The 26,631-nt window shown below is 46.2% G+C and overlaps 1 protein-coding gene across 1 annotated transcript; it reads right to left on the bottom strand.

The window, feature by feature from the left end:
- Nucleotides 1-642: 642 nt before the first annotated feature.
- On the bottom strand, nucleotides 643-25,728 carry Casp8 (caspase 8). Its single transcript, XM_036173490.1, has 9 exons — nucleotides 25,621-25,728; nucleotides 25,101-25,433; nucleotides 13,046-13,151; nucleotides 10,747-10,885; nucleotides 10,613-10,666; nucleotides 8,344-8,411; nucleotides 6,268-6,409; nucleotides 2,879-3,380; nucleotides 643-826 (listed from the first exon to the last, which is right to left on the bottom strand). Exons 2-9 carry the CDS (start codon nucleotides 25,403-25,405, stop codon nucleotides 691-693), a joined length of 1,452 nt encoding a protein of 483 aa, XP_036029383.1. The 5' UTR covers nucleotides 25,406-25,433; nucleotides 25,621-25,728; the 3' UTR covers nucleotides 643-690.
- Between the last annotated feature and the right edge of the window lie 903 nt (nucleotides 25,729-26,631).

The raw sequence follows: 26,631 nt of genomic DNA, 5'->3' as shown, positions 1-26,631 counted from the left end.
TGTTTGGCAAAACTTTAACCACCTCCTCATCCTAGCCAAGTTCACTTCCTAACTGCACCAAGTAAACTTAGCCATGTAACTATTTTTAAAGTCTCTCCCTCCAAAAAACCAAGGGAACCTTTTCGATCACCACACACGTTCCCCCAACCGCTCTCTATCTGAGGGGCTTTTAATAAATAGTCTTCCAATGACGCAGTGATAAGCAGGGATTTGTACAGTCTTCATGGTCTTTTAGAACTCACAGCCAAAAACAGAGATTTGCTTGGAATTAAAAGGGAATTCAAAAGAAATTAAAAGCATACACAAAGAACCACCGGTAACTAAGGACAGCTGAGAGGGGGGTGGGGAATGGTCACCCATTTGCTGTCCAACACCGGACAATCATCCCTGTAACACACAAGTGACAGCATACGGACCAAGCAGGTTATATTTTTGAAAGAGAAATATATGTGTGTGTGTGTGTGTGTGTGTGTGTGTGTGTGTGTAGTCATGTAACAACAATTAATGAAAAAAGCCAGGAATTTGAAAAAGAGCGAGGAGGAGTCTGTGGGAAGATCTGAAGGGAGGAAAGGGAAGGGGTAAACGATATTATAATCTCAATAAAAGAAATCATAAAAAATAAATTAAAACTCACCCCCCTCCCCACTCCCTGCCACACAAAAAGTGCTCGGACGACAACACGTGTCAGCGTCAGTTAGGCGGGAAGAAAAGCTTCTTCCGTAGTGTGAAGATGGGCTGAGGCATCTGCTTCCCCATGTTCTTCCTGTCGTCTTTAGTGCTCACATCATAGTTCACCCCAGTCAGGATGCTGAGAATGTCGTCGCCTCTGAAAAACACAAGGTGTCGGTGGATGAGGGGAACACAGCACCCGTGGTCTCTGCCTCTCAGAGCGTCAGGCGTCTCAAGTCATAACTCACGGAGTCAAGACCTACCACAGCTGTCCTGGCCACTCCCTTTCCTCAGAGCACACTGAATCGCCTTTTACTTGGGATCTCTGCTGATTACAGGGAATCGCGCATTCCTAGCAGAACCCACCTCCTTCCCTGTGAAGGGGTGTGTTCCCCACTGTGTCCCACGGACCGTCATTCGGGCCCCACAAATGCCAAAACATCTCCCAGTGATCTCTGCCTAGATCAGCACGGCACCTACAGAATCATCCACAGGTTTCTACCAACATGTGGGCAAGTGAAAGTCAAATGCTCCCTGCCGCCATCTCCACCCCTCCATCACCAACTCTCTGAGCAAACCTGTCGGGTGACCTCTTTATTCCTCTGTGTGGCTGGCAGATCCTGCAGGATTCATGGTCTGTGTTACAAATGAAACCACGACACTGACGTTATGGTCCACTGGCCACATACCATGGGGGAGTTCTCACTCTTTATACACTGCAATAAGACACACATCTGAAAGAATCCCATAGGAGGGTTCCGCACTGGTCAGCTGTCAGCTGGGGGTGCATGTGGGGAACCTGAAATATGGAGCCCTAATTTAACTGAAGATGGACTGATGACATAGCGATACTGTCCCACATTTGTGGCTTAAAAGCGGATCAAATTAGTGGAAACATAGGGTCCCTTACTCTTCACTGCTTCCCACAGTTTATTAAGAAGAGTGAAGGTGGATTGGGGAGTTAGCTCAGTGGTAGAGCGCTTGCCTAGCAAGTGCAAGGCCCTGGGTTCGATCATCAGCTCAAAAAAAAAAAAAGAGGAGTGAAGGTTGGATAGCTATTATGGGATTTCTTTTAAAAATTATTGTGGTGGTATTGTGTTCCCTGAAATATTGTGCACCCCAATAAACTTATCTGGGGTCAGAGACAGAACACAATATTAAACATGAGGCTAGGCAGTGGTAGAACAGGACTTTAATCCCAGCACTCGGGAGGCAGAGCTGGGAGGATCTCTGTTGAGTTCAAGGCCACATTAAAAACAGCCAGGCATGGTGACTCACACCTTTAATCCCAGAAAGAAAGCCTTTAATCCCAGGGAGTGTTGGCATAAAACAGAAAGATATATAAGGCGTGAAAACCAGGCACCAGGGCTAGTTAAGCATTTGGCTGGTTAAGCATTCAGGATTTCGAGCAGCAGTTTAGCTGAGAGCCATTGGGATGAGGCCACAGAAGCTTCTAGTGTGAGGAAACAAGACTAGCTGAGGAACTGGTGAGGTGAGGTGGCTGTGGCTTGTTCTGCTTCTCTGATCTTCCAGCATCCACCCCATAACTGGCCTCAGGTTTGTTTTTATTAATAAGACCTGTTAACATTCCTGCTACAAGTTATATTTACGTGTGTGTGTGTGTGTGTGTGTGTGTGTGTGTGTGTGTGAGAGAGAGGGGGGGGGGGGCATGATGTGGCGGTTATAGGACAACTTGAAGAAGTTAGTTCATCCACCAAGTAGGCCCTGGGGATCAAACTCAAATCATAAGACTCGGCAGCAAGTGCTTTCATCCACTACGCCATCTTAGCAGGCCTAGAATAGGACTCTTGACAAAGTTGAAATCTGTTAAAGCAGATTATTTCCATCTTGGAAGACTCCCTAAAGGAGTTGGGATGTCATGATGCTGCCCAAAGACAGAGAGCTGGACTAAGTGGAGTCCTCTGCAGCTCTGTGGTGCCCTGGTTGCTGAATAAAGGAAACTCCTCAGTCAATATATTAGTTTTTCCCTTCTATGAACTAAAGAGAGTAATATGTGCCATCTCTCCCACTTTGCAACAGGCCTGGAAAACACAGCTCTGTGAGTTACATTCAGAGATGAAACGCTCCCCATGGGTACTTCTCTACTTGGTACATAGTATCTCAACCATAAACACTTCCTAATGGGCTCTGATGATGGCAGTGAGTAAGGTCACAGAGCACCAAGAAGGACCTAGTAGGCAAGACTCACCGGGGACATCTTTGTCTCAGGCTCTGGCAAAGTGACTGGATGTACCAGGTTCCACGCGTGGGATCTCGGTAGGAAACACAGTTTTTCACAGTAGCCATCCCCAGCAGAAAGTCGGCCTCATCTGGAATATAGCTCCTCTGAGATAGTGAGTCTACGTCTAAATCACTGTCCTTCTCCTCTGAGTCATTCTCAACAGGCACAGCTTTCTGGTAGCTGTCCCCTTGGCAAGCCTGAATAAAAAAGATTTTGGGTTTTCCAGCCAGGGAAGGGCACTTTGAACCAGTGAAGTAAGAGGTCAGTTCATAGATGGATGCTTCCTTCCCATCCGTGCCATAGATGATGCCTTTGTCTCCATGGGAGAGGATGCAGCAGATGAAGCAGTCTCTGTTCTTGTGGTCCTTGCTTTGATAGGACCCTAGGACCTCACGGATTTTACTTGCTGTGGAGTCTTTGTAAGACACGGTCTCAAAATGAAGCTCCTTGAAGGTCTTAGTCAAAGCCTCTGAAAGGGAGAAGGGCAGACCATGTATGACAGCCGTTCCCAGCACACAGCCCAAGACGGAGAAAACTCTAGCAGGCAGGGATCAGAACCTGGCCCAGGCCCTCAGTCCCACTAACTGGACCCTGTTGGCGTGTGACGCCAATTGCTGAAGACACTGTGCACAGAAGCAAGTTTGCTGGGCTCTCGCATCACGAGGATTCAGTTCTATTGTCGTTCTTTTTGATAGTTTGGCTACAGAGAAAGAGAGAGCGCTCTTTCCAAAAGGCCCTTTGCCTCTGCATTGTCTCTCAGCGTCCAGATTGGCTGTGACGAAATTCAGTGACACTGTGATCCCTGGATACTTTACATATTGCTTCCTCTCCCCCCCAAGATGCCGTGAGCTCTTCCAGTCTGGAGACTAAAAGCCAGGTGCCACCACCGCCCGGCTTACATGCGGCTTTTTAAAGGTTTTTCTCTACTATGTGGTAGTTTCATTTACATTGTTTAGTTTGTTTGTTTGTTTGCCTTTCCTTCCTGTGATAGATACTAACTGGTCAGCTAAAAAGCTGACAGAAAGCTTTTCATCTAGGAGTGTGGTTGTTCACGGAGGGACTTTGCAGCCAGCTGCTTGGATGGGGGACTGCCTGTTTTACTGGGCAATCACCAGATCTCATGATCTGTAGATGACAACCCAGGTCTACAGTGTTCTGGGGACAACTTGGGTTAGAAATCTGACTTCCTGCATCGGGGACATTAAATGTTCTTTACTCTCTCTTTTCAACTTTTTTTTTCTTTTTACTTTCTCTCTCTCTCCTTTTTTTAACTTTCTCTTTTTTCCTTTTTGCTGGGCTTGATACCCCAATCCTCTCTGGCTAATCTTCTGAGTGTGCCCTCTCTGCTCTGTGTGCGGGTGGAGTCGAAGGTCTCTAGGTGGCAGATGCAGGGGGCACTGTGTCCTCCGTAAGTGTTCAATGTATCCTCCACTTGTGCCTCGCCTAGACCCTGCACTTCCCGTTCCTGAATTCTTCCAGGACTCTATGGCATGAACACGTTTGCTTTCACTGTGCTGTCCCCTATGATCACTTAGACCATACCTCCCTCTGCTGTTTCAGACACTATCTCCTCGTTCATGCCCAACAGTGTCTTCAGACCTTTTATCAGCTGTTGTATCCATTCCTATCCTCCCAGCCCTGGAGGAGCTTTTCTGGGTTTCTCTCCATCAAAGCTAAATATGCATCAGCTGTCAGGAGATGCTCTAACATCAGGAAGAGAGAGTAAAACCAAAGCGCAATGATTGTTATGGATCTGAAGAACTGTGCCAAGATTATGAGAGCTTTGGTTCTGTGGAAAGTTTGGGATTCCTTTAGAATGTGGGAGGTGGATAAGAAAAAAAAGGTTACAAAGTAGTTCCCAAGGCACTGTAGCTTTAACTTCCCAGCTGGAATGCTATCGTGTTTACTTTCAAATATGGTCTTGTGAAAGTGTTGAAACTTATTTTCAATACCCAGTGTATGTTGACCTTTGGCCTTAAATTTAGAAGCTTTTAAATATCTTAGAACAAGTTTGCCTAGATAAGCAAATCACATGGAAGCAGGGACTATTACATATCCTGATGTGTATGGTCAGTCTACATTAACTCTCCAAATTTTATTCAGTTTAAGAAATAAGTCATTAACTGACATCATGGCTCATAAGTTCAAATGGCTGGTTTGCATAACTTCTGTTAATATTTTTAGTTATGGTCATTTTTATAATATTTTTAAAAATAAATCTTTTTATATTTTATTGCATTTTAATTTTATATGCATTGGTGTTTTGCTGCATGTATGTCTGTATGGATCACCTGGAGCTGGAGTTACAGACAATCCTGAGCTGCCATGTGGGTGCTGGGAATTGAACCCGAGTCCTCTGGAAGAGCAGCCAGTTCTCTTAACCGCTGAATCATCTCTCCAGCCCCCCATTTTCTATATTCTTATATTATGAATTATTTTTTCATTTAATTTGTAAGTTCTCACTATTAACATAAACAGGCTCCAAAGCATTTCTGGCTAGTTCAGCCTTTTGTTGGGCACTCACAACTCTGCAACAGACTAGCTTTTATCAGCAAAGTCCCAGCAGTGATTCTGATACCACAGCCAAGTTTTTTTGGACTAATTCATTCTACAAAAACACTTATCATTTAGCTGGGTTAGAAGCAAAGCTCAGGGCTGGGGAGAAGGCCCAAGGGCCGAGAGAATGCTTGCTGCTCTAGCTAGCAGAGGACGGGAGTTCGGTTCCCAGCTCCTGCTCCAGGGGATCTGATGTCCTTTCCTGGACTCCAGGGGCATTCACACACACATGGGCATACCACATAGAGACACATACACATAAATAAAAAATGAAATAAAACTTAAAAATGTTTAAGTTCACTGATGCTTCATTATAAACCTTTTAGTAAAAGCTGTCATTTTATCATGATGCATATACTACTTTGATTTTAAAACCTAATTTTTTAAAAAAAGCAGAACTAACAGATATGCAAGAATGTTCTTTATCTCCACAAGGAAATAGTAATAAAATGAATTTAAAAATGCTTGTTACAGCAGGGCGGTGGTGGCGCACTCCTTTAATCCCAGCATTTAGGAGGCAGAGGCAGGCGGATCTCTGTGAGTTCGAGGCCAGCCTGGTCTACCGAGCGAGATCCAGGAAAGGCACAAAGCTATACAGAGAAACCCTGTCTCAAAAAAACAAAAACAAAAAACCCAAAACAAACAAACAAAAAAAAAATGCTTGATACATTTTCTTAAACTATGACTCCATTTTCTCAAATCATGGGGCCATTTGGGTATAACCATTCTCTCTCCTTGTTTACTAAAGAAGCCCCACAGGAATAAACAGTACTTGTGCCCTCCCTTGGATCCGACTGTACCTTCATCATGTTCTGTTCCTTTCCTATCCTTTATCATGTGGAGTTTGGGCACGTCCTCCCGCGCCTTGCTGAAATCATTATTGTTGAAGATCAGACAGTAGCCCCGAGGTTTGCTCTTCATCTGGTAAATTCTGTCTGATACCTGGGAAACAAAAACTGGTCAACAAATGCTCGGACGACACCAGCAAGCGGCAACTGCCCGGGAAGAGGCTGGACCGCCGCCTAACTCCACTGGGAAGCCCCACTTCCTTCCTCTGCTCCAGCCAAATCTGGGGCCGTTTCCCGGAAAGGCTGCTTTACGTCCCTCCGCTGGCACAGCTTCTCCTGAGCTGCCAGTAAGGGGGCCTGGGCCTGCTAAGCACCCTGCACGGTGGTGGCGTATACATCACCTCTGCCATCATAGCTTATTACAATAGTGCGTGTGTCGGCTTCCCTCGGCATCCAAAAGAGCTTCCAGCCGGAAAACATCGGGCCACCTGGGACTAGAGTTTTGTGACTCAAAGGTGATCTCTTGGGATGTCCCTCCATGACCTTGGGAATCTTTCTGTGTTCTATGCAGTTCATCTGCCTTCCTTGGCTAACAGCTGAGGGCCTCGCCCTTCACACAAGACAGTCTCTCAGTGGTTAAAGCTCATGCCTTAAGCCAAGGATGATGGCCCAGTTGATGGAGAGCAGGGAGCTGGTCACGTTGTGCTTATGGAATCCCGACAGGAAAAAAATCAGAGGGGCCCTGCATTCTTCTTATTCTCTTAGGGCTGTTTCGGGCTGAGATCTGAGTATTTTGTTGGAAACCCACACTGTCTCCTAAAGTTCAAAAAAGGACCCTAGGCTAGGGAGACAAAGGCCAGCATCCATGGTGTAAAACCTTAGGACTCTGGCCAACTTACCTAGTAGTTAACATTTTGTTTTTGTTTATTTTTTTTTTGGGGGGGGGAGTGTTTTGAGACAGGGTTTCTCTGTGTAGCTTTGCGCCTTTCCTGGATCTCGCTCTGTAGACCAGGCTGGCCTCGAACTCACAGAGATCCACCTGCCTCTGCCTCCCGAGTGCTGGGATTAAAGGCTTGCGCCACCACCGCCTGGCTGTTTGAGTTCCTCTTCCTATTGTACAAATCCTTCACCTTTTAATGTTTTCTATGACATAAAGTATTAGGCACAAAGTATACTCAGTATCTGTTATTATCATAAGTATTTCCTACTTATATTAAGTAGATTTATTCAGATATTGTAATACAAGCAATTACTAAGATATTAACATAATATCTTTGTTTGATGAGGACAATGATGTAGCACAATGTTGACTAGTCCTTGATTTCCTGATCTGAGAATCTTCTCAGTAGACCAGCCTAGTGCATATTCTTTCTTGGAGTGTCCGGGGTCTCCCCTGCTCCCTGCCACAGGGAGGCTAATGGGCTGAACTGTATTCAGTGAATTCTTGAAGACTGTAAACAGAAGCTCTGTCTAGGAAGGAGATCTTTCTACAAGCTTCGCTGAGACGAAAACCCATCAGATCCTGTTTGTCGCCCAACACAAAGGAGGGACCCCTCTGCAATGGCAGCCTAAAAGGACAGGCCTGCTAGAGCGGCTCTTCCTGAAGCCCCACCCCCTCCCCCACGTGCACCCATATTAGCTGACCCAGCTGCTAGAAGAGAGCGGTCTCACGCACCCTCTACCTTCCAACAATTCCTGTACCTTTGCCTTTGGCCTTATAATAAAATTAGAGCCTGGTGTGGCGGCCCATGCCTATAATCCCAGCATTTGGGAAATAAAGCCAGGGGAGTCAGGAGTTCAAGGTCATCATCAGCTATATAATGAGTTCAAGGCCAATCTGAGCTATAGGAGACCCTGTCTCAGAATCAGACAAACAAACTGAACAGCAATAACAGTGACGAATGATTCAACACAAAGAAAACTGGACAGGCTCCATCTTTAACTGGTTCTTTTATAGATTTTTCTTCCCCAGAGTTCTCGAGATTTCCAGAAGGCTCCACCCCTTATTGGCTTATCTGGCATCTTTAAAGGAGCCAACAAACACAAGTAACAGAAACTTCAATGCCAAGCGGGAGAGGGGAGGTGTACCTGCGGCTGGCTGTCTTGTTCTCCTAGGGAGTCGATCATTTCCGCCGACATTCTGAAGCAGTCCTCCCCTGCAGGCAACCAAGAAAAATTCCCAGAATGAGAGGCTTGGTGGCAAAGGGTGTGTGTGTGTGTGTGTGTGTGTGTGTGTGTGTGTGTGTGTGTAGATCAAAGAGGACTTTGAGGAGTTGGTTCTTTTCTTCCCTTTACATGGGTTCCAGAGATCCAACTCACATAACCTGGCCTGAATGGAAAACACTTTGCCTACTACAGTATTTCACTGGCCCTTTAAGGTCGGTCTTTTTAAAAATAAACACTGAAACCACCTTGAGCATATTTTAGACATGTAGATCTTATAGGAAGGGCTTCTGGAGACCAAGTCCAAACTGCCTCATTTTTGGTCATTGATTTGTGGTCATTGATCACGGCAGGAGGTCAGGATGAGTTCTCTGATTCAAACACACTGAAGAGCTGGGCTTGGACAGGCATGAACTTGGACTCCTCTCTAAAGGAGGCTGATCTTGCTCGGGGTGGGAGAGATGGCTCAGCTGTTGAGAGCTCACTCACTGCAAAAGACCACAGGTTCCCGGCACCCACATGGTGACTCACAACCATCTGTAACTCCAGTTCCAGGGGATCTGATGCCCTCTTCTGACATCTTCAGGCTCCTGCACAAATATGCTGTGCATAAACTCACTCAGCCACTCACTCTTACACATAAATTTAAAGTGAATAAAGAGAGTGTATTATTACACAGCAAGTGTAACAACAGTGATCACATAAGAAAGATGTTACCAGTGGCTGATATGTGAAGTCAATTATAAAATAAAAATACTAAAAAAAGAAAAAGATGTTACCAGTGTCAATGTTTTCAGAGGGGTGGTGGTACTATTTTAAGTTTCTCTGAATTTAAAAATTGCCCCCAAGGGCTGGAGGGATAGACCAGCCTTTAATGGGCTCACAACCAAAAATTGCCCCCAAAGGAGCACATATAATTTTTATAATCAGAATATTTGATTGATAAAAAATTTGGAGGGGTCTGGAGAGCCGGCTCAGTAGTTAAGAGTATTTGCTACTCTTGCAGAGGAAGGAAATTTGGTTCCCAGCACCCACATAGTGCTCACAGTCATGTGTAACTCCAGTTTCAGGGAATCTGATGCCACTTCTAGCTTTCATGGGCAACGACATGCATACACACATAGTTGAAAATAAATGAAATTTCAAAATAAACAAAAAATTTGAAGGAGCCAGGCATGGTGGTACATGCCTTTAATCCCAGCACTTGGAAGGCAGAGGCAGGTGAGTCTCTGATTTGGAGGCCAGCCTGGTCTACAGAGCAAGTTCCAGGCTAGCCAGAGCTACATAGGGCGGCCTTGTCTCAAATAAACAAGAAACTGAAGGAAACCTTCTGCTGGTCCCATCTAGCTTTCCTAGGTTAAAAAAACAGAGGTCTGGATGAGCTCCCTTCCCGGGTAAGACAGGGAACATGGCTGGAGCATCCCAGGCTGAGGCAGGCACACAGTGGAGGAATTCAGATGCAGTGGGAGCCTGGACTTAACCAGCGATAGAGAAGGACTCTGAACACTTGGCCAAGAAGCCTCTCACATAGCAGAGAACCTTGATCAAGAAAGTTCTGGGGAAAAAAAAAAAATCAGGCATGATATAGCACATGCCTTTGACCCTAGCACTTGAGGCAGAAGCAGACTGATTTCTGTGATTTAAAGATCAGCCTGGTCTACATAGAGAGTTCTAAGACAGCCAAGGCTATGTAGAAAGACGCTGTCTCAAACAAAACAAAACAAAAGAATGTTCTGGGAAATCCTTCGAATCTAGCTACACACATCTCTAAACAAAAGCAGATACAGCCAGAACAGAGTTAAGACCCTCCAACAGAATAACATTGTGCTCATTTTCTTTTTTTGTTTGTTTGTTTGTTTGTTTGTTTGTTGAAACAGGGTTTCTCTGTGTAGCTTTGGGCCTGTCCTGGAACTCACTCTGTAGCCCAGGCTGGCCTGAAACTCACAGAGATCCGCCTGCCTCTGCCTCCTGAGTGCTGGGATTAAAGGTGTGCGCCGCCACCGCCCGGCCTTCGTGCTCATTTCAAATATTCCCACGGGGCTTTGGTAAATTTTTCTCATCTTTCAGAGAGCCGCTGAGGTGACAAGTGGCCCCTGAACTTTCATCCTGACATTAGGACGAGGCAGAAGGCGGGGAAGAGGGCATGAGGAAACCCAGCAGCTCGGCATCTAAGAAATGTATCCGGAAGCCTTACCATCCGAAAAGGAGACTGGCAGCTCGGCCGCTCCCTCAAGGCTCATGCTTCTCCCTGAATTAAAAAAGAAGAACTTGGTCAGAAACAGCCGCCACTCTGAGGGCTTTGCCAACTCGCAGCCATCAGCTAGCTACCTCTGCTAGATAGTTCATAGTCCTCGATCCTCCCCAGCAGGCTCTTTTTGACCCGGAAACAGATGGATTTCAGGGCGTCCAAGTTGTCTTCCGACAGGATGAGCCTCTTCTCCATTTCTACGAAAATGTCAAGCAAGCTCTGGGGAGGAGAAAGCAAGGGGACAGACAGTGCACAGGCCTGACTGAGGGTTAGAGCTTTGTTTCCTCAATTCCACTCCTCCCAAAGCAAGGGTCCAGCCTGGTTTCCCAAGTAGACCACCACCACCCCCAACCTCTGAGCAATTGCTGATCTCTCCGAATTGACAGTAAGCAGGGAGGCCATTCTGTGTTTTCTAGACTAAAAGGGATAAAAAAATGGAAAGACAGAGAAGCCATGTCAGAGGTCACCAGGCCCCAGGCCTTGTTCTCAAACTGGATGTGGATGCCTTCATCAATGGCCCAGCCTGAGAAGTAGGGAAGGGATAGCCCTGGAGAGACTGCGTTACATCTGGCATTGCCCCTGGTACCTTATCCACCTCTAAACCTCAATTAATCTCAATATACAGAGACATGTGCACCAAACACACAGAGATCTCACACACACACACACACACACACATACACAGAGAGAGAGAGAGAGAGAGAGAGAGAGAGAGAGAGAAACCCACACACATAAGTACTACATATATATAAACTCAGACAAAAAGAGAAATCACAGAGGTACATACCACACACACAGGTACATAGGCCACACATATACATAAGAAACATGTACACAATGTACCCAGCATGTAGACACAGACACATACATCACACAACCTACTCATAAAGACACACATCACACACTGAGGGGTGGGGGTGGGGACAAATAAGCAAAGGTGATGTTTCAAGGGTAGCAGAGGTGAGGACGGTGTGACCCCAGGCTACCTTTCCTCCCTGGCCCTGCTATTGTTTGTCATTTAGGAAATAAAGCTTGCCTGAAGATCAGAGGACAGAGCTAGCCACAGAGGTCAGGCCGTGGTGGCTCACACCTTTAATCCTAGCACTTGGGAGGCAGAGGCAGAGATCCGTCTGGATCTCTGTGAGTTCAAGGCCACTCTGGGCTACAGGAGATTAACCCGGTCTAAAAGAGAAACTGAGCCAGGCAGTGGTGGCACACACGTTTAATCCCAGCACTAGGAAGGTTGAGACAGGAGGCGATATGTCTGGACAGAGAAAGGAATATAAGGCGAGAGGAGACAAGAACTCAGCTCTCTCTCAGGCTGAGGCGTTGGTGAGGTAAGAGGTGGTGTCTGTGGCTTGCTCTGCCTCTCTGATCTGTTCTGGTGGAAGCCCCACCTCTCTGCCTAGACCCTGACCCTCAGAAAGTCCCTCCAAACATGAGTCCTCCCCCAGAAGGCATTTAAACTACACCCCAGAAAACAGACACGTGGTTTTTTGGTCTCACATCCCTGTTCCTGTCTCCTCTCTGGGCTGGAGAATCACCCAGCAATGCTTTACCCATTAACCTGGGGCTTTACTTTTCTTTTTCTTTTCTTCTTTTTTTGGTTTTTCGAGACAAGGTTTCTTTGTGTAGTTTTGGTGCCTGTCCTGGATTTCGCTCGCTCTGTAGCCCAGGCTGGACTTGGACTCAGAGATCCACCTGGCTTTGCCTCCCGAGTGCTGGGATTAAAGACACGTGCCACTGCTGCCCAGCAAACGGGGCTTTTTCTAATTCAGTCTGATTTGGATTGCTGCATCAGCGGAGGGGCTTATTGGGGTGCAAAATGATCTTTCATGATCTTTCAGCTTTCACCCTGATACCAGGCTCCGGATTTTTATTAAAGCCAATTAGGATTCGTGCAACACTGCCAGGCCCCATGTGTGGTGGCACTGCACAAACTTGCCTTCTCTGGCTCCTGGCTCTGCCCCAAGGCTAAGCAGTAGCACTTTACAGTGTAGAGGCATCGAAGCTGTAACCACTACCCCTGCCTAACTACTTTATTTTCTCTGGGTAAGAAGTGAGAACACAGGGTATAGCTCAGTTGGAACAGTGCTTGCTTATCACGCAAAAAGTGCTGAATTCTATCCTGGAACCACAAAAACGGGGAGTGGTGGCGCATGCCAGAAATCCCAGCACCCAGGAGGGGGAGGCAGGAAGATCAGAAGTTTGTCGTCCTTGGCTACATAGCAAGTTTGGGTTCACCCTGGGCTCCATGATACCATGTCTCAAACAAACAAACAAACAAACACAACCTTGAATACAACAGTTGGCAGAACAGGCCTCTCTGGCCTCAGGACCCCCACTAATGACCCAACTTGAGGCCATACCAGGTCTTACCGTGTTATTATGCAGCTTGTATTTGGGGATCTTTTCTTTCAAAAAAAACTCAAACTCTTTCAACTCTGATGTAACTACATCTTCTGAGAGCTTTAAGAGCATGACCCTGTGGTGGGGAATGGAGACACTTTAGAAACACAGTCTAGAACATTTCCCGTTACTACACGGAGTTACAGCAGGCCTCACTCCCAGGGCCTCCTTAAAACAACCATTTCTGACTGGTGAGCCTCAGCAGAAGGCTGGATAGTGATGGATGTCTACCAAGTCAAGCCAACCAGCCTGCCCTGAGCCAAGTACCACCACCTCTGCATTCCAAATAACTTCAGCTAAAAGAATCACATTGCTCCTGTGTCATTATAAAAATCAAGATCCAGGTGGGATGATTTGGGGGAATTATATTCTCCACAATGCATATCAGAGCTGATTCCCTTCTAAGACCTGATCAATGTCCCAGCCATTTTCTTCAGGAAGAAGGCTGAACATTGGTTTCTAGAATACAAGGGACTCTGAACACACACACACACACACACACACACACACACACACAAACACACCTCCACTCTCACCAATACCAAGGTCCTGAAGTTCTCAACACAACCAGCTGCCCTGTGTTCTCCCCACTCCAGATTCCCTTGTCGGGCTGCACATGTCCACACGTACACTGCCCCTGCAATCACATGGTGCCCAAGCATCCTCAGGGCTCTTCTCTCTCACCGAACCTTCATTCGTTTCCCACAAGAAAGATAACTCACATATTACAATGGGCTGTTCATAAACCACCCGAGTCCTCTGACAGCCTGGACCATGCCCTTTTCATTTCTATTAACATGAGATTCGTGAGGTGCAGTGTTTGAGGACAGAGGACTCCCGACTACCCTTGCTATAACTCTGGGTCCCACCATCTTTGAACTCTGTAATTTTAGGCATGTTACACATTTTTTTTTTTGCTCATCTGTAGGATAGAGGATAATGTATGCTACATCACAGACAGGTGTGAATTACATAAGTTTCCATGGACTACAGTCACAGGAAGAAGATCAGAAGTTTGTCATCCTTGGCTACATAGTGCATATTCTGAAATCCTCATCAAGTGATTTCTTCACTTTGTGAACATCACAATGTATTCTTAAACTAAGAGTACTATGACATCACTAGTGAGGTAACAGAACCTCCCAGGACCAACATCACATACACAATCCATCATTGCCCAAACGGTTAGGCAGCACATGAAAGCACACTAAGAGTTCAGTCAGTGGCAGAAGCTGTCTTAGTTGGGGTTTCCATTGCTGTGAAGAGAGACCATGACCACAGCAACTCTTATAAAGGAAAACATTTCATTGGGATGGCTTACAGTTTCAAAGATTTAGTTCATTACTATCATAGTGGGACATAGCAGCACGCAGGCAGACATGGTGCTGGAGAAGGAGCTGAGAGTTAGTTCTACATCTTGAGCCACAGGTAACAGGAAGTGAACTGTGTCACTGGGTGTAGCTGAAGCATAGCATACCTCAAAGCCCACCCCCATAGTGACACACTTCCTCCAACAGAGCCACACCTATTCCAACAAAGCCACATCTCCCATTGGTGGCCATTTTCTCTCAAACCACCACAGAAGCATTATTATTTCTGGGCACATTTAAGACTTTAGAAAATGCTTGCCAAATGAATAAACAAAAGAATGGTTTAGAAGTCAGCAAAACTTGGGATTATGACATAGCTCAGCTGTTGAGAGCACATGATACTCTTGCAGAGGACCAGAGTTCAATTCTGGTTATCCAAATCAGGCAGCTCACAACCAGCTGTAACTCCAGTTGCAGGAGAGGCAAGGTTTCCAGCCTCTGAGGGCACCTGTACTCACATACACATACCCAAACACAGACAAGTAATTAAAAATAAAAATAAGTAAGTCTTTAAACTTTTGCAAAATATAAGTCAGAAAAAGTTTCAACAGTATTGTGTAAAGGAAAATAACTTTAATAGGCAAAAATGCTGGTTTCCAAGTCAAGTTGGGAAATAAAATTCTGGAAAAAGAAATAGTATAGAAACAGAAGATACCTCGCACTACCATCATCTCAAGACATCTCTCTTTATCCCAGAACTACTTCCCTAAACATTCTCAGTTTGGCCAAGATTGGTCCAGCCCAAAGCTCCTGTGGCCCTTTTAACCTTAGTACAAAGCACCTGCCCCAGTTGTGTAACAGTTTCCTCAAGATCGAAACATTCTACCCTACAGGGAAGTAAACAACTCAAAATAGCTTCAGGAAGTCCCTGAAACTGACGAGATTCACTTAGCCCCTCCATGCCAGAGTAAGCAATAAAAGCTGAACATCCCTCTCAAACTGAAGAAAGCTTAGCTGCAAAGACTCCGAGAATAGACCAGCCGCCTGGGAGAAGCAGAAACCAGCTGGGCTGCCTGGAAGGTTTTGACCAACTGAAGCACCTGGAAAGGACATTCTCCAACCTGAGCGGCCTGCAGGCTGTGTAGTGAGCTCCAGGTTCTCAGCTTTGTGAGCTGTCACCCATGCTGGGGTGAGCTTTGGTGATGCAGCTGTCTTTGAATCATTTCTGTTCCTGTAAGTAAACCCTCACCCACATTCCTGTAAGTCACCCCCCACCCATGTTCCTGTAAGTCACCCCCACCCATGTTCCTGTAAGTAACCCCAATGATACTATTAGTTCACCAAGTTGGACTTTGGTAGTATCTGTATTTTGGTCTGTTCCCTGTCTAGGGTGAGCAGACGTGTGTGTCATGTCTCCCCAAGAAAATCCCGTTTGGGCAATGGTGGATTGTCACACAACAACGGTCCCTTTATCTTCCTCATGGAGACCCACAGGCTTCATTAACATTATTAGTAACAAATTGGAATAGTTTCTCAGACACTGTAGAGGCAGAAGTTACAACTTTCCAAACAAAACACCTAGAGTATCCTTATGGTGGCAAGTCACCTCACAAGTGTATTTTTTTATTCTCCTGGCTCCTATGAGACAACTGTGAACAAGCATTCAGCGGTGACCCTTTGCTGACCCTTCTGTGTGCGATCAGAGGTTAGTTAGGTCTTTGACAGTCCCTGTCCTGGTCAGGGGACTTAAGATACTGTCTGGCATTGTGGCCTCAGCCTAGTTCACAGGACAGGACCTTTTAAGAGCCCAAGAACATGGCAGAAGTTGAGGGGAGACACACACACACACACACACACACACACACACACACACACCTGACTTTCCTAGTTCTGGGGCCATCGTTTCTTATGATGAATAGGTGCCTTAATAAATAAACTTCTTATAAAATTCACAATTCTAGTAAGCACGAACAATACAGCATTCCTGGTTGACTCATATCCATTAGTCCCCTCAAAAGCCACTGTATACCTAGACTGTGAGGAAGTGGCCTAATTAATATCATAATAGATGAAGGTGGGGCCCAACCCAACATCTGGTATCCTAATAAGAAAAAGGAAACGTTGAGACCAGCAGCTTAGAGAGAACATCTGTAAAACAGGAACTGGAGGCCAGAAGGCCACTGTTCCTCAGATCTCCAAAGACGAGCCAATCCTGTTAGCACCCGGATTTCTGATTTTTTTTTTTCTTCAAGACAGAGTTTCTCTGTGCAGCCCTGGCTGTCCTAGAACTCACTCTGTAGACCAGGCTGGCCTCAAATTCAGAGATCCATCTGACGACCTCTGTTTCCCAAGTACTGGGATTAAAGGTGTATGCCACCACATGGGGCTAAGCTAATGTTTTAAACACTCAGTTTGTGGTACTTTATTACGACGACGACCCTAGGAAAATAATACACCCAGTGAGTGTCAACATTGGAACAGTCAAGCCTGAAGTAGGAAAGCCATATAACAAGGAAAGCATGGCTGCCAGCGCTGCCTGTGAGGCTTTCCCATGCCAAGGTTACTACAAACCAGGAGATGACGAGGAAGGCCACTGCAAGGCTCAAATAAAAATGTTATGGGGCTGGAGAGACGGCTCAGAGGTTAAAAGCACTGGCTGCCCTTCCAGAGGTCCTGAGTTCAATTCCCAGCAACCACATGGTGGCTCACAATGGTCTTTAGTGAGATCTGGCGCCCTCTTCTGGCCTGCCAGGCAAAACACTGTATACATGATACAAAAATCTTTTTTTTTTTCTTTCTTTCATTTTTCGAGACAGGGTTTCTCTGTGTAGCTTTGCGCCTTTCCTGGAACTCACTTGGTAGCCCAGGCTGGCCTCGAACTCACAGAGATGTGCCTGCCTCTGCCTCCCGAGTGCTGGGATTACAGGCGCGTGCCACCACCGCCTGGCACAAAAATCTTTAAAAAAAAAAAAAAGGTAAGTTAAGTAAGAGAGAGAGAAGAACTAAAACTCACTTCAAGGACCACTGAGCAGAAAGAACCTTGAAGAGGGGAAAGGGACAAAGTGTTCTATTTTAAAACCTTGTCACAGAAGCATGACCTTGTAACGGGGCGAGGAGCTTTTTCCAGAGCTCAGTTGCCCACTCTCCGTATGGTGGGGAGAAGTTGAGTCTCACAATGCCCAAGGGATCCGAATGACTGAGAAGACGGGTGTCTGGGCAGGTCTGTAAGGGGGTTTGAGATTGGACTCCCTGAAGTTGGACAAGCCTGGCACCCCTAGGGGGGGCATAGTCCCAGACAGCGTGGAGAGGAAAATGAGATGTTCACCAGCTTTTCGTCTGCAGATACAACATGACCAGCCTGCTACCCCCCCCCCCCCCCCCCCCCCCCCCCCCACCCCCCCATCCCCCCCCAACCCCCGGCTCCTGTCGCCATGGCTACATCATGACTGATTGAATTATAAGCCAAAATAAACACTCCTTTCTTTAGATATCGCTTTGGTCACAGCACCAAGAAACAAAACCAACACACATGGCCTGTTCTCTTGAGACAGGGCAGGACTAGAATATAGCCTGGAGGGCCAGGCCTCATGGCAGAACCGTCATCCGTCATCCGAGCAGTGAAGCCATGGAGAGCTTCTAGATGCATACATGAGTACATGAGCAGGTGGGAGGGGTGGTCAGTGTGGGAAGCAGTGAGATCCTATCCACAGACAAAGTAAACACATGCCGCGGGTGTCAGGAAGCAGGAGCCACCAAGATGAGAGTGTCATGGATGGGTGACTCTGCCTTCTTATTAAACCAGGTTAGTAGTCCTGGTTCTTATATCCCAGAGGAAAAGAATTTGACATGAGGCACAGGTAAGGGGATCAAGTATTCACAGCTTATTTCAGCAGGTGAGAAAAGATGGCTGAAAGTGAGCACACCTCCAGAGTTCTCCATTTCCGCTCCCCTTGCCCAGCCCAGGGGCATTCTGGGGTGGTTCCTTTCTTGGAGTAGACTGAGGTACTCTTAGAATGCTGCCTTGTTGTCCTTTCCCCTGGTAAACTTAATAACTTTGTAAGTAGTCACACACTGATACATGAGTTTGCATCTAATGTAACACATTGTAACAGACGGAATTGTGGGTATTGACTTCTGGTGGTATGAATGAGAAGTATCCTTCACCGGCTTATGTACACTTGGTCCCTTGTCTGGAGAGGGTGAGGAACTTTTAGAGTGTAGAGCCTTGCAGGAAGTCGGTCAGTAAGGACAAGCTTTGGGGGTTTACAGCCTTGTCTCACTTGCAGTTCACACTTCCTGTTTCCTGTGTGCAGGGGAGATGTGAGTTCTAAGCTTCCTGGTCCTGCCCAGTGCCAGCTTGCTGCTATGCTATTATCTCAACTACTATCTGCCTCCTGGAACTATCATCTAAAATACACTCTTCTGTTGGGTGGACGCGGGGTCACAGCTCCGGGCGATCGCGGGACACAAGCTCCGGGGGCATCGGCGGGTCACAGCTCCGGGGATCGCGGGTCACAGCTCCGGGGATCGCGGGTCACAGCTCCGGGGATCGCGGGTCACAGCTCCGGGGATCGCGGGTCACAGCTCCGGGGATCGCGGGCCACAGCTCCGGGGATCGCGGGTCACAGCTCCGGGGATCAGGGGCCACAGCTCCGGGAAGAAGGTTTGCGAGGCCCGCAGCAGGCCGCCGCTAGCTTTCGGAGGTTCGGCTGTCCCCAGGAGTACTCGCACTTCCTGTTCCCACGAGGCCGGGCTACCGTTTCCCAGCGAGTCCAAGAAGCGGGGCTTTATAACCTGACCACCGGTGACTCAATCAGGGGCCTGGCAGACTCAGCCGTCAGGGGGGGCGCGAAAGGGCTGGGCTGGGCCGGAGGGGCGGAGGGGGGCGGGGGGGCGCGGGGGGGGGGGACGAGGGAGAGGGCGAGCGGAGGGCGGGGAAAGCGGAGGGGAGGGCGGACGGGAGGAGGGGAGGGCGGGGGAGGGGGTGGTGGAGGGCAGGGTGTGGGGAAGGGCAGGAGGGCGGGGAAAGCGGAGGGGAGGGTGGAGGGGAGGACGGAAGGAGGGGAGGGCGGGCGAGGGGGCGGCGGGGAGGGGGGAGGGGAGGAGGTGGGGAAGGGCAGGAGGGGGGGGCGGAAGGGAGGGCAGGAGGGGGGGCAGAGGGCGGGAGGGGGGAGACTTAAAAACTGAAAGAGCTAGGAGGAAAGTTCCCCTGGAGAACAGAAATGACTCATTCCGAGGATGGAGGATGAGAACTATTTAGAGAGGCTGAGTTAATCATTAGAGGCATGGCGGTGCCAGCCGCCCTCGCTGTACACACGCACAATCCCAAGCCTTAGGAGCCCCTGCCAATTCTTGAGGACACTTCCTCATATGTCCCGTCTCTCACTCCGCCTTCCTGAGACAGGCTGGGCAGGCGGCTGTGGAGTGAGGTGTTAGCGTGGAATGCAGAGACCCTGCACTATGTAAGCGGGATGGGTAACCCGGATGCACTTTTAATCTCAGCACTCGGGGAGGTGGAGGCAGGAAGACTAGAACTAGCAAGATCCAGGCCAGCCTACTGGAGACAATGAACACACACACCACACACACACACTTACACACACACCACACCACACAAAGGGATCAGGACCAGTTGTTTTTTTTTTCCCCAGGGGCCAGTTTGCTAAAACCTCTGCCCCATATTACACCACCATCCAAGTTGATCATGTCTGGCTTCCAACAGACCCTCGGGAAGTATGTCCAGTCTGGTAGCCAATCAAGGGTCCTACCCGGCCACGAGCAGGAATTGTCCTTGCTATTTTCAGTCAGACAGACCCCTGACACCACAACCACAGTTGCTGACCAGATGTCATGCGCCAATCATAAAATGATTCCTGTACTAGTAAGGGTCTATACCCAATCACTTCAAAATACACTTAACCACAGGGGAATTCCCCTAAGCAGGCTTAAAAGGGGCTGCCTTGCCCATTTAGGGCAGGCCCCAGCATGCTGGTCTTTTCTTGAGAATAAACCTGCTTTCTGCGATTGCATATCAGGTGTCTTCTGGTCAATTGGAGCCATCTAAGAACCCTAACACACACACACACACACACACACACACACACACACACACACAGGAGGGGTGAGGTGAGAATCACCAGGTTTCAGACCCATGCCTCACTCCAAACTGGGATGGTGGCAGGCCACTTTTATGGTCCCCTGGTCTGCAATGAGGAAGTGGGAAGGGTATGTGTTAATCCCACCAATTGAGAATAAGACCATAGCACAGTTTAAAGCCAAATTTGAACAAGCTTTAATTAATACTGGCCAGGTAGATGTACTCTGGCCAAGTCCATACCCAGGTTCCTGGGAAATGGCCCAGAATCAAGTATGGCAAGGGCTTGAGAAGGAAAACCCATAATTCACAACATTTCCCATCAGGTCCAATCCGGGGCAAGTATGCGGGTTGTTTACCAACTGTGTGAAGATGTGTCTGTGTTTTGCCTTACCTGCCTAAGGCCCCCCATTGGTTTAATAAAGAGCTAGGCAGGAGAGCATAGGTGGGATTTGGGGGGGGGGGGGGGGGGGGAGGAACTTAGCATGAATCTAGGCTTGCCAGCCAGACATGGAGGAAATGGGAGATACAGAATGGAGGAGAGGTAAAAAGCCAACGTGACAGAATGTAGATTAAATAGAAACAGGTTAATTTAAGTTATTTATGAGCTAACTGGCCACATGCCTAAGCCAAAAGCCAAGCTTTCATAATTAATAATAAGTCTCTGTGTTATTATTTGTGGGTTGGGGGTCCAAAAAAAGGGTCTGACGACAAAGACCAACTGCATTTGGTGCCCAATGCAGGGCACGTAAATCTACAGAGGGCCTGAGAAAGCTGAAAAAGGGATCTGAACACAGCCAGACACAGCGTGCCAATAACGGCAGTCTCCCATGCAATCCCAGTGCTTGCAGCATATAGAGGCGTGGCTCCTTTAAGAGGCCCTGCTGTACAGCTGAGCACTTGAATGGTGCCCTACTAGATAGAATGGGAGTCTAGATGGAGACAACTACCACAGTGCAGGCCCAGAAACTTAACCACAGCTGGGGCTGATAGATGCACCTCCAGGTGTGGGGGGCCCACAGGCACGAGGCTTGGCTCTCTTCTACCCAAACTGGGCAGAGCCAGGTACCAGTGCCAAGTGCTACGTGGAGCCCTGTGGCAGGTGGCCTAGCGGTTTAAGGTTTGGCTCACTTGATCAGAGAAACTACAGGCAGACAGGCAGACAGACAGGCAGACAGACAGACAGACACACACACACACACACACACACGAGGCCAAGTCTAGGCCAAGGAAACCTCTGAACAGTTACAGTATGCTTCAAAAATGTGCTTAGGTGCTGAAGGAAGAAAAGAAAGGAAAAGAAAAAGACTGGGTATAGACAGTCATAGAAAAAAATAGTTTAAAGATAATAAAGTCTTTAAAGAAAGAGTGAAGTAATATAAAAAGAATAAGCCATGTAAGGGTGAGAAATATTCTAACACAGGGCATTTGGACCCCATATAGTGCTTTGTTAACTTTGAATTTTTTAAATACTAATGAGCAAAAACAGCAGCTGCTAAGAGACACTGGATTATGGAAACTGCTGAACTGAACCAGCCTATATACTTTAAGAATGTTTTTACTTCAGAATGGAAGTCAGGAAATGTGTTGTGTTGAGAGAGAGGTTATGCCTTTGTTTCCACCAAAAACAAAGAGTTATGGATTTCTTCAAAATTAATAAAGGTCAGATTTGACCGAGGGAGACCTCCTGAAAAACCTTAGCTACAGGCAGAAAAGAAGAACCCACAAAAAACTACAAGACAGATGATGTATGTGCTGGTCCCTCTACATGGGTACAGAGCTGAGACTGGATGAGACGTGATAAATCTTAGCTACAGAGTCCTTATGACTTATTATTACATGCCATCCTTTCATGTAGCATAGATGGAGATTTATATTACAGTTTGGTTATGTAGTCCAAAGGGACTTACAAAGTTGACAGATGTCTTTCACCTGCTCAAACAGAGAACAGAGAATCATCTTTAGCTGATTTGGGCACACTACACATTCCATACTTGTGTTAATGCAGATATGTATGTTACCTTTAAAAAAGTGTGTGTGTTTTCAGAAAGAAAAAATAAAGACCAGCCACCAATGAAGACAAGTAGCCCAGGTGATCCAACTTCACAGAATGCTTCTGTTACAGTTTCCTCAAAAATCTCCATCCATAACAACTTCAAAGCTGCTGGCTGAGCTGGTCCAACCTCACAGAGAACTCCAGCCAGGACGTCAGATAAGCCCTGCACACTGAGATTGGACAACAGCTAACTCTCCCAGGACTTGATCATTATCCCAGTTTTCTCAGGACCCCGTAAAGATGCCATCACCCCCGACAACAGGAAGTAATTTTAAGAACACGATGCCCACATTCCCAAGAAGTGGGGTGGGTGGTTTTTGGTCATTTGATGGGTTATGGATGTTTGTCATTGTTTAGTGGGGTTAGTTGCAAGTTGTTATTGATCATGGTCAGGGAAAAAACTAAGCAAAGGAGATTAAATTCAGGGATCTCTTTCTGAAAAGAAAAAAAGAGGGGATATAGAATAGTAGAATAAAAGGGTAGATTATTGAATCTACTTTTAACCTAAAAAAAAAAAACTATTAATCTCAAATATTTTACATTGATATAGATTTTTGTATATTGATACAAATTTAAGGTTATTTTGTTATAACATATTTATATGTTTCTACTCTTGTTTAAGGTGTGTTTACATATTGATACAAATTTAAGGTTATTTTTGTTTCAACATACTTTAAGATACTGTACCTATGCAACTCATTTTAAAATGTAATGTAAAGTTCTAGTATTTGAAAGCTATTATTATAAATTATTTAGGATAATTAAGAAATACAAGCCAGGCGGTGGTGGCGCACGCCTGTAATCCCAGCACTTGGGAGGCAGAGGCAGGTGGATCTCTGTGAGTTTGAGGCCAGCCTAGTCTACAAAGTGAATTCCAGGACAGCCTCCAAAGCTACAGAGAAACCCTGTCTCAAAAAAAAAAAAGAAAGAAATACAGGTTAGTAATTAGCCATCTATAACAATCAAATTTGTAGTCATGTTAGGTTTGTTTTCAAGGTGAAATATTTTAGATAAACAGATGATCTTCAAACACTTCAGAGACCTACAGAATATGGCATTTAAGGTGTTTTAATAACATAAGGCTTTTCATGACAGTGAGATACACCTGCTCCTGGTGGCACCAATCTACTTCAGAGAAGATCACGGGCGTCAAAGAAACTCCATGTAGAGTTTGCTTTCATTTATGGTAAAGTTAGTCACTGTGCAAGAAACTGCCCTTGCCTCAACTGCTGACAGTATGCTGTCCAAATTGGACAAGCAGGACACAAAAGAAAGTAACGGCTGAACTTCGCCAAGACAGGTAGGACAGTCCTTCAAAAATTCCTGCTTCACAGAAAAGTCTGTCAGACATTTTAGGCCTGTAGGCTGAAGATGGATACCCAACATTGCAGAGGAACCTTGTGTGACTGTCCAGGCAGTCAGATGTCTCTGTCATTTCTATAGTTTTGGAAGTTGTTTGCTCCACACTTCCTGTTTATCCAGGTAATATTTTATCCTTCTCAGGTCTCTGGTGGAGTTGAAGACTAAATAGAGTTCTACTGCTTTCTTTGTTACCAAATTCAAAAAAGAAACTTACAAAAAAAGATGAAAAGTTTATAAAGGTGGAGAGACATAAAAGCTTAAGTTGTTTATTTAAGAAAATGTTTTAAGGTCTAAAAGGATATTTTTATGCTGGTAATACAAGTTATGATAGAAAGTGGGTTAGGTAAAAACTTTGTATTCATCAAGATAGGATAAATAATACAGGGTTTTCTCCAAATTTGCCAAATACAAAATGGACTGGATATTGTGAATATAATTCTTACTTGGTAATTATTCTTACTGTATATAGTTTTACTGTGTTAGAGTTAAAACCTTTCCTTTTTATTTAGACAAAAAAGGGGGGGAGGTGTTGAAGTATACTTGTTTACACTACTTGAATATGTGTCTATGTTTTGCCTCACCTGCCTAAGGCCCCTTATTGGTTTAATAAAGAGCAGGAGGAAGTCACATGTACAGAATGGAGAGCTTTTAAAAAATGGCAGAGCACAGCTTAATAGAAACAGGTTAATTTAAGTTGTTAGAGCTAGTGGGGAACAAGCCTAAGCTAAAGGCTAAGCTTTTAAAATTAGTAATAAGTTTCCATGTCATGATTGGGGGCTGGTGATCCAAGAAAAGGTCTGATGAGAAAGACTAACTATATCCTTCTATAAATTAATTTTGGTCAAGATATATTACCACAGCCACAGGAAAGAAACTAATACACATAGGGTTTTGATCATATCCCCCCACACACATCTTCCCGTCTCATCCTTCCGAAGCCAAATCCTTTCTCCTCCGCAGTACTCCCTTTCTGTGCCATACTGCATTAAAAAAATAAATAAATAAATGATTTTACGGCTTTAGCACTTTTCTCTGAATCACATATTTAGCCCAGAGTCTCACGAGTCGCTTCACAATGTGGACCCCAGCAGCAGCCCTCAGAGTCACGTCCCTTCAGCTCATGCTTCCCAGCTCCCCCCCACACACACACACACACACACACACACACACACACACACACACACACACTGCATTGCTACCCACCTGTAGGGAGAAACCCGGGCTCTGTCTAGAACCTGCAGCTCCCTCACCATCTCCTCCTTGCTGGTGTTCAGGACTTTGGTCAGCAGGTCCAGCCTACTGATGAGGAAAAGCAACTCCTTCAGGAAGGACACATTGCCTTCCTCCAATAGTCCCCTTTGCTGCAGTCCCTGAAAAAGCATCAGAGCATCCTCCATGTGCTCCTGCTTCCTCTGCGGGATGTGGTCCAAACACAGGAACTTGAGGGCGGCCAGTTCATCACTGCCCAGGTGTTCAGCAATTTCGTAAAGGCGGCTGCTGAAATCCATTCCTTTCAAGAGGTAGGAGAGTGGTGCCCTAGGTTGACACATGATACCGTGATCAAGGGAGGAAGTGAAGTGCCAGCTACCAGCTTGTTTCTTGTCAAATACCAACTGCATTTACTATGTTCCAGACATTTCAGAGGGAAGAAATGGAGACCGTACCTTCCATCACTAAGCTGACTTCAAAATAAGAGTATTTTTAGCTGGGTATGGTCACTCACCCTTATAAGGCCAGCACTGAAGATTCAGAAGCAGGAGGATTGCCACAAGTTCAAAGTTTACTTGGTCCACATAGCAGTCCCAGGGCAGTTAGGTTTATATAGCAAGACTCTGTCTCAAAACATCAAACAAACACATAGATAAATAATAAGTTTATTTTTTATTCTCGAATTAGAATAGTTTTCTTCTTTTTTAATAGCCCAAACGACTTATAGTCTTTCCTTCCAGAAGTGCCTTTCCCCTCCCTGGGTCTAGAAACTGTTGAATTCTGTGTGTAAAAATTCAAAATATAGTCATATAAAATATGGTCACATTATTGCAGTCATATGCCATTCACACATTCACACACAAGGACACAGGGTTAAAAAAATCAGACTTCATATGTAAATAGGTACAGCCATTGTTGGTTTTTATTCACGTGATATTGATAATGAACAATAATGTTCTACACAGCACATTTTTACGTTTCTTCATTCATTTCATGTAGACACCGTGGGACTTCCTGGAAACAACAGTCTCTATCATTGCCTTCCTTTGTTTTCACTTTTTTTTATTAAATTCTTTACTCATTTTACATACCAATCACAGATCCCCTTCTCTTCACTTCTCCTGCCCCCCAGCCTTCCCCCACAACCCACTCCCCATGAAAAGGTAAGGCCTCCCATGGGAAGTCAGCAGAGCCTGATGCATTCGGTAAAGGCAGGTTCAAGTCTCTCCCCCTGCATCAAGGCTATGCAAGGTGTCCCATAGGTAATGGGCTCCAAAAAGCCAGCTCACACACCAGAGATAGATCCTGATCCTACTGCTAGGGGGCCCTTAAGCAGATCAAGCTACACAACTGTCTCAGTTATGCAGAGAGCCTAGTCCAGTCCCATGGAGGCTCCACAGCTGTTGGTCTAAAGTTCCTGAGTGCTCTCTAGCTTGGTTCGGTTGTTTCTGTAGGTTTCCCCATCATGATCTTGATGCCCTTGCTCATAGAATCCCTCTTCCTTCTCTTTGACTGGACTCCTGGA

The sequence above is a fragment of the Onychomys torridus genome, chromosome 23 (genome assembly GCF_903995425.1).
Source record: "Onychomys torridus chromosome 23, mOncTor1.1, whole genome shotgun sequence".
Lineage (NCBI taxonomy): Eukaryota > Metazoa > Chordata > Mammalia > Rodentia > Cricetidae > Onychomys > Onychomys torridus.
Note: the sequence above shows the minus strand (reverse complement) of the source record. Positions and strands in the feature narration are given on the sequence as shown.